This window comes from Peromyscus maniculatus, chromosome 9 (genome assembly GCF_049852395.1).
Source record: "Peromyscus maniculatus bairdii isolate BWxNUB_F1_BW_parent chromosome 9, HU_Pman_BW_mat_3.1, whole genome shotgun sequence".
Classification (NCBI taxonomy): domain Eukaryota; kingdom Metazoa; phylum Chordata; class Mammalia; order Rodentia; family Cricetidae; genus Peromyscus; species Peromyscus maniculatus.
In genome coordinates this window covers 107860368-107871913 of record NC_134860.1, presented here as the reverse complement: position 1 = coordinate 107871913, position 11546 = coordinate 107860368, and the positions used below count along the sequence as shown (strand labels likewise).

At 43.1% G+C, this 11546-nt stretch overlaps 1 protein-coding gene across 2 annotated transcripts; it reads right to left on the bottom strand.

Annotated features, from left to right (window-relative positions):
- Nucleotides 1-1042: 1042 nt before the first annotated feature.
- On the bottom strand, nt 1043-4832 carry LOC143267463 (uncharacterized). 2 transcript variants are annotated; one of them, XM_076545549.1, is made up of 2 exons: nt 3077-4832; nt 1043-2261 (listed from the first exon to the last, which is right to left on the bottom strand). In XM_076545549.1, exons 1-2 carry the CDS (start codon nt 3626-3628, stop codon nt 2085-2087), a joined length of 729 nt encoding a protein of 242 aa, XP_076401664.1. In that variant the 5' UTR covers nt 3629-4832; the 3' UTR covers nt 1043-2084. The 2 variants fall into 2 exon arrangements, with proteins under 2 accessions (XP_076401664.1, XP_076401665.1); XM_076545550.1 differs by having other exon boundaries at nt 1043-1530.
- Between the last annotated feature and the right edge of the window lie 6714 nt (nt 4833-11546).

Sequence of the window (11546 nt, the reverse complement as noted above, 5' to 3'; positions counted from 1 at the left end):
GATAAATCTACCAATTATGTTTATGAAACTTTTCCTTACAATGTAATTTTATTTAGTGACAATTTAAAGTCACTTTTATAAATGATCTTTCAGTGCTATTTGACTCTAAGTTGCAAATAAATTTATAAATTTATTTGTTTACTTTTCTACAGACTCAATTGTCTTACATTACCAAAAATATTAAATCTGTCATCACCTATGTTACATTTGGTTTTAAAACATGAAATGAGATCTTGGTTATTTGGAAAATTCCCACAGTATCTGACCTTGGAATACGGTCATTGTTTTTTTTTTTTTTTTTTTTTTTTTTTCAGATGCAAAAGCAAGAGGGTTTATTTAGACCAGGTACCTGGGGCGAAGTCTCTTGGAGGACTTGCGCGCCTTCCTAGGGCAAGGGGGACTTTTTATGGGATCCCAGGGGCAGAGGCGCGGTTACAGAAGCGAGAAGCATAGTTACAGGGTCCCTATTGGTTGTTTCAAAGAAGGCCAGGGTGAACTTGGGGTCGTATGTGTGTGGCTGATTTGGCCTTGCCCAGGCCAGCTGCTTATTCTTCAAGGCCAGGGGCCCGCCATAAAATATCAACTGTCTTACTCCCAAGGCCGCTGACCCAATTATCCCCTATCTTAGGCCCGATGGCTGGCCATAGTTATCTTTTTCTTCCAAGGCCGGCTGGCTACGGCTGTGAACTCCTGTTTTTCTGATTCCTTCAGAATGGCGTTTCTTAGGCTAAGTTATAGGGGGGGGCGCATTTCATTGGCCCAAAGCCCCATGTCCTCATAATGGAGCGGGGGTCTTTCATTCCCCCATTTTCTTTTGTACCAAATGAAATCTTTCATTTTAGGATGGAGAATAAGGGGTTAGCTCTATCTCTGACTGTCTGAGCCTCTGATATTGTTTGGTTAGGATCAAAGCCTGGGCAACAGAAACCTTATCCTTGATGAATTGCACCAATCTGTTGAGGATGTATGACCCAAACAATAAAATGAGCAGGAGGATGATTAGGGGGCCCGTAATGGTGGAGACAAGGGTCGTAAACCATGGTGACCTTTGGAACTATCTTTTAAATCATTTTTGTTGAGCATGGCTACTTGGAGCTGTCTGAATTGGCCGGTCTCTATAAGGGCTGCAGTCCCTGTATCTACCCCAGCAGCTATTTCGCTCATGGTAATTTTTTTCCAGTAACAGGGCCAGCGTCAGGGAAACAGGCTCTCTGGTGATGTCCCTCCTAATGTCAGGAGGACTATTAGGGGGATCAAGGGGACCCCCGGGTGAGTTTTATCTTTAATGGGTTTGGAGAGCGTTGAACTAGATGTCTCGGTGCCCTCAGCTTCGTCGGGTTCTTTGGCAGCCTTCACATGCAACGTGTGGACCCAAGCCGCTGTCCCGTCAACCTCGGCTCTAGGTTCCTAGATTGATGGCGTCGGACCCAGACAGAGTCCCCAATCTTGAATGGGTGAGGCACCACTGGGCGGTTCAGTTGCTCCCGGCAGGCAGGGGTTTTTACACCGTCTTTTGCATCAGTTGGAGGGCTAGTGGCAAAAGAGGAGATATCAGAGTAAAGGAAATTTACAATTGGTGGGGGAGCCCCATACATGATCTTAAACGGGGTTAGGCCATGAGGCCCAGGAGTATTCCGGGCTCGGTAAAGGGCTAGGGGGAGTAGGAGCACCCAATCTCTAGTGCCAGTTGCAAGCGTTAATTTGGTTAAAGTCTCCTTAATGGTTTTATTTGTACGTTCTACCTGTCCTGAGCTCTGGGGGCTGTATGCACAATGAAGTTTCTAATCGATCCCCAGTAGCCTGGCCACCTCCTGACTTACCTGGGAGACAAAGGCGGGCCCATTGTCTGACCCCAATATCTGGGGCATTCCATACCTGGGAAAGATGACATCCAGGAGTTTTTTGGTTACCACGTTAGCGGTCTTTTTTCTTGGTAGGCAAGGCCTCTGTCCATCTATGATGTAAGCTTGTCGCTCAGGGCTCTATTTCGCCCCCATTTTCTTTGTTAGTTCCTGGTCCTCCAGGCTTTCATCATCCGGAGGGCCTGGGTCAGCGCGATCAGCTCTGCCTTTTGGGCCGATGTTTCAGGTGGCAGTGGTGAGGTCCAAATTATCTCCGATTCGGTGGTGACGGCCGCTCCGGCCCTCCGTTCTTCTTCTTGGAGGAAGCTGCTCCCATCCGTGAACCAGGCAGCAGGGTTGCGGGGTTGAGGGAGACAACTGGTCTGAACACCACTTGATCTGGGGGCTGCTGGACCAGAGCTTTTATCGTATGGGAGGATAACACAGTTAATGGCTGTCCCAAAGTCAGTTTCCCTGCATCCTTGAGCAAAACAGCAATGGCGGCTTCCCCGCGCAGACAGGGGGGCATCCTGCAGCTACCGGGCTTTCATGGCCCCAGTCTCTGTACCAACATTTCTTTTGCAAAGCCTGAGTTCTCGTCCACGAACAGTTTAAAGGGCTAGGACTTGTAGGGGGGTCCCTTTAAGTCCTGTCCAGATGTCAGCTGAACCTTTTTTTTTGGTGGTCTTTCGATACCTCCTGTTACCTGTGGCCCCCTGGACCAAAGCTGTGCGGTCACTGAGAGAGCCTCCGGTATGGGTCAGGACTGAATGTTGAGCCCCGGTGTCCACTAGGAAGGTCACTGGCTGCCCCCTAATCTTGAGAGTTATCCTAGGTCGGGGGGGGGGGGGGTCTCCTGGCCTTGACCTCCCCAATCCTCCAGATTGAGGACCCTTGGCTTAGGTCTCCGAGACCCTTGAGGCTCTTTTTTTGATCAGTCATGAGCCCAATGTCCTCTCTGTTTACAGTAAGCACTTTGTCTTTGTCAAGCAGTGTTCTTTTTTGATCTCCCGTCCTAACTTCCTAACTCCCTCTCTGACCTGTCCCTGAGACATTACAGTGGCCAGGACTTTTTTTGTTTGTTTTTTTTCTCTCCCTCCGTGTCTTTTTAAGTCTTTTTTAAAAACGCGCTGCCGGCGTCTCTTTCTGGTAACCTGAGCCGAATTGGTAGGGGGTCTAGAGCCCCTGGAGACCCGCTAAGAGCAACTGGCCATAGAGACGTAGGTGTTCCCTACCTTCGCTGCTTTGTCCCGCCTTCCTCGTAGGCGACCGGCAATTGGGGAGGAAGCAGGAACTTTATCCTCCGCTGTTTGGGGGCCGCTGCAGGAGCCGCCGGTCCCTCCGGCGCTGTCGGGGGGGCTGTAACACTCGGGGCGGGGTGACTCGGCGCCCACGGGTGACGCCGCCCCCGCCATCAGGGATGCTGAAGGCCGACTGTGCCGCTCGGCCGCCCGCCGCGCTACCCACCGCCCCTCCGAGTGAGCGGCTGCGGGGCGCTGTCGGGACCGAGGCCGCCGCCGGGTACCGGGGCCACGAACCGGGCCGCCCGAGCGCCGTCCGCCCCGCCGCCGGCTCCCCGCCGCGCGGGTCCCGGCCTGCCGAGCCGGGGGCCGCCGCGCGCCGCCGTAGGGCAGGTCCGAGCCCGAGTAGGCGCGGGTGCGGCCGTTGGCGGCGGGGCCGCTCTGCTTGGCGCCCATGTCCGCGCCGCCCCAGGCCCCCGCGACCGCGCCGCGGCCGCACGGACGGGAGGAGGCGCGGGGAAACCCGGCGCCCTCCGCCGCCGCCATCACCGCTGACGGCCTGCGGGGACTGGGCAGGGGGGGGGGCGTCCCGGCGCCCTAGCTTCCCGGCGGCCCCGCCTGCGCGTTTTCTTTTCCCGCACCCGCCTGCAAGCCTGCCCGCGCCCCCGCCTGCGCCGGAGCAGCGGCCCGCGGGGAGAGGAAAAGACTTGCTGGTGTGGGGTTAGGGAGGAACAGGGAGTGGGAGGGATCCGCCGATCTGGCTTCCTCGGCTCCGGGATTCGGCGAGCGCTGCTGCTGCCGGGGGGGTCATGGGGGAGGTTCTGTTGTCAGGAGTCTCCACATGGCAATGTATGGGACCTGGTCCGGGTGGCCATGGGGACTGGAAGCAAAAACTTTTCCCTCCACCTGTGAAATAAGACTGAGGTTAAAGGTTCCCTGACGAGGCCATCCTACATCCATTTTAACCCAATCGGCCTCGCAAAGAGTGATCCATTTTTTTTTTTTTTTCTTAATTACGACTCCTTCGTTGTTGGCTCGTGTCTTTACGTCTGACCAGTGTTTAAGCATGAGGCTCAAGGGGGTGGTGACAGTCTGTCCTATGGCTGTTTTTAGGAGGAGAACGGTTAAACAGAAAACAAAAAACGACAGACCAATATAAATAAGACTAACACTCGCTGCGCGGCTTCGGTTCCAAACCGAAAGCAAAACCAGAAAAACCATGCCCCCAGAGGGGTCTTCAGACCGTGCCCCCGGAGGGGTCTTCAGACCGTGCCACAGAGGGCACTACAGACCGTGCCTCAGAGGGCACTACAGACCGTGCCTCAGAGGGCACTACAGATTCCCGTGGAACTTCTTCCAGGGTTCCAGATTCCCCTGGGACGTCTCCCAGGGTTCAGCGGCGAAGTCCAGGCCCGTCGGCCTCCTCTTTCAGATCCACTGACACAGACAGATTATCAGGCGCAGGCGCAGAGACAGACAAACAACATTCAACACTCAGGCAAACAGACAACACTCAGACTGGACAGGGATGACATAAATCAAGGCCGGCCGGCTTACCTCCTGATGGTGGGTCGGTGGTCCCAGGGAGGGGTCTCAATCCCCGTACGGGCCACCAAATGAAAGACCCCCGGCTGAGATCTTTCTCCGGGAGAGACCCCAAACCCAAGGAACACACCGAAACCACAGATCAGATGCAAAAGCAAGAGGGTTTATTTAGACCAGGTACCTGGGGCGAAGTCTCTTGGAGGACTTGCGCCGGTCATTGTTAACTCTTTTAATTATGAAATATATTTCCCAGTTCAAAATATGACCAACAATAAAGTATTACTGAAATGTACATGGTAAGTTAATGCAAATTACATCATAGTGCACTGTTCTTAGTCCTAATGCTTTACATCACTACAAAGATGAAGAAAGCAATCTTTAGGGAAAGAGAGTGAAAATCAGTCTAAAGAAACTTAGTTTCCTGTCATGATTTGATTTTGTCTTGCCTCCTCAACCACAAGTGGGTCCTCATTCATTCAATCCCTTTCTAGCAGCTATGTGGATATTAATTACTATTCTAATCTATAATTTATTCATTTTGTTTGCTTTGAAATTTTATGCATTTTAAGTATTAATTGTATATTGTTGACTCTTTGTCTCTGTCTCTCTCTCTCATTCCCTTTATTTCTCTGGCAATGACTGTGATAAAAATAGGGAATCTGTTTACACTAGTGTCATCTTGTTAAATACATCAACACCTAAAAAAGAAAAAAACCTGCCTTACCGGTTTCTTAACAACCCATGATAATCATTACTATGATGTTAGTTTACATATCATTTCTCATTGAAAGAATTTTTTTTCAGTTGAAGTATTTCTGAATTTTCTTAGTTTTTTGTTTTTTATGTTTAACTACTAATAAATCATAATTATAGTTTTTGTTAATAAGAATTATATTTCAAAAAGTATATAAATACATAAAATATATCCAATACTAAAAGTTTAAAATTTAATGTGACTATACAACCTTTGTTCTAAGTGATTATTCAAATTATATAGAAGTTCATTGATACGTACAGAGTTTGTGTCTGTTTAATTTGGATATGTGATGTTTTTCTTAGTATATTTTTAATAATAAGATATATGCATTTCAAAACAAAATACAATTAAAATAATTATTAACTAAATTTGTTCTTTGATATTATCATACATGTATAAAAAACATAATTGATCTCACTTCCCATCGCTGTCAAAACCCACTCTTCAAAAGTGTCTTCCCACATTTATGTGATTTTTGGTGTGTTTTGTGATCTGCCGAGTTTAAGCAAGCCGTCTGTGTGATCATTATTGGCACCATGCACTGGAGCTGAATGTGCTCACCCACTTTACAGGACTAAATGAAGATGACCCAGGGAGAAGCCAGAGGTCATGGTGGAGACACAGGTCCCCTAGGGGTGTCTCCCTCCATAGCTGACTGGGGACATGGGGTGCCTGCAGTTTCTGTGGGTCCAAGACTGTGTTCACTGTGTCATGCTAAGAAGAGGGCATTGTGCAGCCTGTCTCTCTATTTTGGCTCTCTGTTCTTTCAACCTCCTTTTCCATGGTGTTCCCTGAGATGCACGGGAGGGTGATATAAATGTCTTGATCCCACAATCTTTGGCATCACTTCACAGTCTGAAACATGCTGAACTTGAATATATTCACTTCTACAATAAGCAAAATCAAAATTCAACCTCATTCCAGGCGGTGGTGGCACACGCCTTTAATCCCAGCACTCGGGAGGCAGAGGCAGGCTGATCTTTGTGAGCTCGAGGCCAGCGTGGTCTACAGAGCGAGATCCAGGAAGGGCACAAAGCTACACAAAGAAACCCTGTCAAAAAAAAAAAAAAAAAAGTCAACCTCACTGTCATTTAGCTTAGTAAACATTGTTTCTTGTTATAACCAAACCTGACTGATTATTCTTTTTGCATTTTTTTTCAAATTTAAAGGCAAAATGATGATACTAATGAATTGTGATTCAGATATATTCAACATATTATTTTATATACATACTATAATATTTAGTTTAAAACAAACATATTCTTCAAATATTTATCTACTTTGATTAGCATTTCTTTGTACATGTACATAATGTTAATGTTAGGCATTATTCAAAGCATACATTATATTAAGAGATATCAAGTCTCTGTTGGAAATAAAACTAAGGGAGTTTTGCAAATGGCTCTAGTATTGAGAAGTAGAACAAAACAAAGAACAAGTACTCAGGGAAGAATGACTGTAAAGTAGGTCTGCCTTATGCTGATGAATGTAGGTTTTCCCCATGACTCTCCTTAACCTGGTGGGATGAGTGTTAATACCTGCTTCTTCAGAGGAGAAAATCAAGGACAGGCTAATTAGTTGTGCTATATGCAAAAGTAAAGTGAGAATAAGATGAATTATGTATTCACAAATTACTTGAGTGAGAAGTGCACACAAACAATGAGTCTGAAGAGTATATGAGGATGCCTCAGGTCTGTGAGAGCTTAGAAGAGTTAGGAGGAGGCACCGCATGTTACCACCTCTTGTGGTGTTATTGTGCTCCCCCAAAATATTGTGCACTCTAATAAACTTATCTGGGGTCAGAGAAGAGAATAGCCACTAGATAGAGGCTAGAAAATGGTGGCACTCACACCTTTAATCCTTGCCTTCTGGAGGCATGGATCTCTGTGAGTTCAAGGCCACATTGGAAACAGCCAGGCATGGTGACACACACCTTTAATCCCAAGAAGTGAGCCTTTAATCCCAGGGAGTGATGGCAAAAACAGAAAGATATATAAGGCATGGAGACCAGAAACTAGAAGCATTTTGGCTGGTTAAACATTTGGCTGGTTAAGCTTTTAGGCTTTTGAGTTACAGTTCAGCTAAGATCCACTCTGGATGAGGACTCAGAGGCTTCAGGTCTGAGGAAACAGGATCAGTTGAGGAACTGGCAAGGTGAGGTAGCTGTGGCTTGTTCTGCTTCTCTGATCTTCCAACTTTCACCACAATATCTGGCTCCAGGTTTGATCTTATTAATAAGACCATTTAAGATTCCTGCTACAACCTCTGTTCAGGATCCTTGCTATTGGAGCATTGGTTCTGAGTAATATGTGTCTTCCCAATATTCATATGTTGAAATCTAATCTGCAAAAAATTGTAGATAATGGGATCATGGGGATGTTTTATCATGAAGGTGATGTCATTTGTGAATAGTATAGGTGCTTTGCTGTTTCTCATGCAATATGAGGATACAGTGATAAGTAAAACCAGTCTTGCCATATCAAAAGATTGTAGAACCATAAAACAAAAGATTTATCTTGTATCCTAATCACATGGTTTGTGATTATCTATTACATCAACTCAGGTCAACTATGACACCTACTGATGAAAGAAAGGCAGGTCCAGGAAAGTCCCACAGTACCTGATGTGGTAGATACACATCCACCTGGCTCTCCTGGAACAGGAGGAGAAGCCCCAAGAACATCTGCTCACATCATCTGGAGGACTGCATTGGATCTTATCCTGGTACATCTTAACAGGGTACTCCTTGGATCAAGATTCATTTTATCACATGGGTCAGATAGGATACATGGAGTTATTTCAATTTTTCTAAATACATTAAAGTTTGTTTGTGTATCAAATTTTAGGGAAGCTTTCATGAGCTGCAGAGCAGAATATGGTTTTTGGTTTAATATTCTTCAGTTAAATATTAATTTCAATTGATACATGATGTCACTTAAAAATACTCCACTAAAATTTGAAGTAAAGGTTGGATGCATTGTCACAAATGATATCATCTCTTTATAAGCCCTTCTCTAGTCTTCAGCATAAATCAGTACACCAAAATTTTATTTGTTTTGTTATTTTTTCATGAAAATTTCTTCTCTGTAGATTTACATGAATAACAGCAGTGATGAGGTACTATCGATTTTTAAAGTTTTATTTTTTGTTTCTGTTTTTATCATTAGTTTCTTTTTTAAAAAACTAATATAATAAGTGGGACTCCTGGCACAGGGAGCGGGGGCTGTCTCCGGTTTGTTGCCTACCCTTGGGACCCTTTCCTCCTGCTGAGTTCCTCCCAAGGTGTCTAGTCTTGGTGCAATGTGATATCCCATGACTGGCTAATGTACATGGAAGGTCTGGGCTTTCCTGAAGAGTAGGGAAAGGGAGGAGATGGGGAGAATGGCCTGAGAAGAGAAGAGGGAGGAAAGGGAATCTGTGATTAGGCTGAGAACAAAATAATTAATTGATTAATTAATAAAAAATGTATAACTAAACACAGAAGATTTTCAATTGTTTATATTTACATCTAGGATATGTGCAATTATAGGTTAGTTCATTATTCAGTAAGATAATAAGTATTTAAATTATAAATAAATATGCTTCTTTTCTCTACAATTTAAATTTAATTAATAGAAAATTAATATGTAAGTATATTCAGCATATTAAAATTTCTTCTTTTACTCTTGTTTTCAATGAGATTAAAAGAACATCTCTTTTCCTTGTATTTCTTATGTTCTAGCCTTCTGCATTCTTTAACATTCAATAATATGGTGGCTTAAATTTACTATGTTGACACAAGAGAAAATGTAGATAATTTTTCATTTTTTTTTTTTTTTTTTTTTTTTTTTTTTTTTTTTTTTTTTTTTTTGGTTTTTCGAGACAGGGTTTCTCTGCGTAGCTTTGCGCCTTTCCTGGAGCTCACTTGGTAGCCCAGGCTGGCCTCGAACTCACAGAGATCCTCCTGGCTCTGCCTCCTGAGTGCTGGGATTAAAGGCGTGCGCCACCACCGCCCGGCTGATAATTTTTATTAATAAATTTTTTATTCATTTTACGTAACAATTACAGATCCCAATTTTTATACATTTTAAGTCTATACTGATCTTCAGGACAAAGCAGGCAACTTTCTTTTACAGATCTGTAGCCACTCTAACGGCTGCTGTCTAACTGCAAGGAAGGAAGAAGAGGTTAAGCATGTGCTGAACAACGTCTGTCACTGGTATACTCTCTTCTTCATTTGTTCATGCCAGGAACGTGTCTTGAGTAGTTTAGAATGTGATGTCATTGAGGGGACTATCCAGAAAGTTACATATTATGCTGCAACATTCATTTGAAATCTGAAAGTTACATATAAATCACTTGAAAATATTTCCAAATAGAGTTGGATTTGCAGGAAGGGAATCCATATGTTTGCTTAAATTCATAACATATTCTCAAAACTCACTTGTCCATGAGTATTTCTTTCATATGGAACATAAAAGGGCAGAGAAATTAGAAAAGATCAATTACTAAACTTCCAAAAGAGCTGAGGAAAATCAAATCAGAACTACAACAAAAGAAAAGTTTATTTTAAAAGAAAAGTACTGTGTTATTGTCTTATGTACTAATTGTGATTAATAATTTCTGTGTCTAATTTTTTCTTTCTGTCATCTCTTAGTTTTTTTAACTGAATTTGACAGCATCGTCTTGAGTAATAGTGAGTAAAACAATATTTTTAACACTGTAAAAAGCTAAAATTTGTATGTTTCAATGACATTGTGTCCCCAAAATACTCAATAGTCTCAGCCCATGGTATCATATTAATGAGATGTCTTCTATAAATTTGATTAATTCCCCTAAGGATATAATGTAATTATTGTCAAACAACTAGGTGCATTATGTTTGAATATATGAGAGAGATATCAGCTATCACCAGTCTTGATTATGGCAATAATCTGTCAGTAGGTGAGACTGTAGCATTCGTTATTACTTAATTTTATTGAGCTCTCAAAAGCAAAGCTCTTCCCTCCTATCTTTATGCATTGCATTTGGAATTTTAATTTTTCTCTCTTATGACAAATGTTTAAGAAAATCAATTCTTTCTTTTTATTCTTACCACTGCAATAAAGCAAAATATTCAATTGCATTCTACTTCCTTTTCCCATCCTTTAGCTTTTCAGTAAATTATTCTTTAAGTGATATGTTTCAATTTCCCACCCTGCTTTTTGTTTACGTGCACTACTTCTTAGGCTGTCTTTTGACACTGCATCATAAATCTCTTTCCCTTCTTGCTTGCAACTGTAGAAGAATAATTAGTTGTTTCAACCCATCACACCCTTGTTACTAATTTTTACTATCTAAATTATGTTTGATTTTGACAAAACATATGTTGGATGGAATAGTTATAAACAATAGCGTTTTTCCAGACCTTAGTTAACTATTCTAGAAATTCTAATATGGACGTGTTAGCTCTTTGCTTATATGTGTCTACATATAATGAAAAGGATAGACCTGTCCTTCAGAACTCTTGTAATTACATATATCTCATTTGTAATGGTAGTACTTCAATGACAGATTGCATTTCCACACTACACATTTGATAACTTACCTTAGAGTTTAATATTTAATTATAAAATTGACATAGACAAATGCAAGATAGAGAATTCTGCTCACATAATTCCCAATGTATGTTTCATTCACATGAGTTATAGATGGATTCAATCTTAATAGCCCTCAAGTCTTTACTCCTTCCAAGATCAACTAGAATCTAGGTTTTCATCAAATATCATCTAACTCAGACATTTGTGTGATTAAAAGAACTATTCAACTACAGAAGTTACTCTGTGCTGATATTTTATTGGTGTTGAGTGGTGATATTTTATTTGTGCTTTAATAAATAAAGCTTGCCTGGAGATCAGAGGAAATAGCAAGCCATTTTAAGTAAACAAAGAAGTCCAGCAACTGTAGCACATGCCCTTAATCCTATCACTTGGCAGGCAGGATCTCTGTGTGTTCAAGGCCACACTGGAAACAGCCAGTTGTGGTGGTACATGCCTTAAATTCCATAACTAGTTAACCATGGAGTCTGTACAGACAGATAGGAAGTAATGCAGCTAGGCAGGAAGAGGAAGTGATGTAGCTGAACAGAGAGAGCAAATCAAATGGCAGAACAGTAAGGCATATAGGCATGAGTAGACAGGAAGT

Coding starts and splice junctions, on each gene's coding strand:
- LOC143267463 (XM_076545549.1), bottom strand. CDS start 3,628: ATGGCGGCGGCGGAGGGCGCCGGGTTTCCCCGCGCCTCCTCCCGTCCG. Junction 2,262..3,076: donor GGCGGGACAAAGCAGCGAAG/GTAGGGAACACC, acceptor ATACGATAAAAG/CTCTGGTCCAGCAGCCCCCA.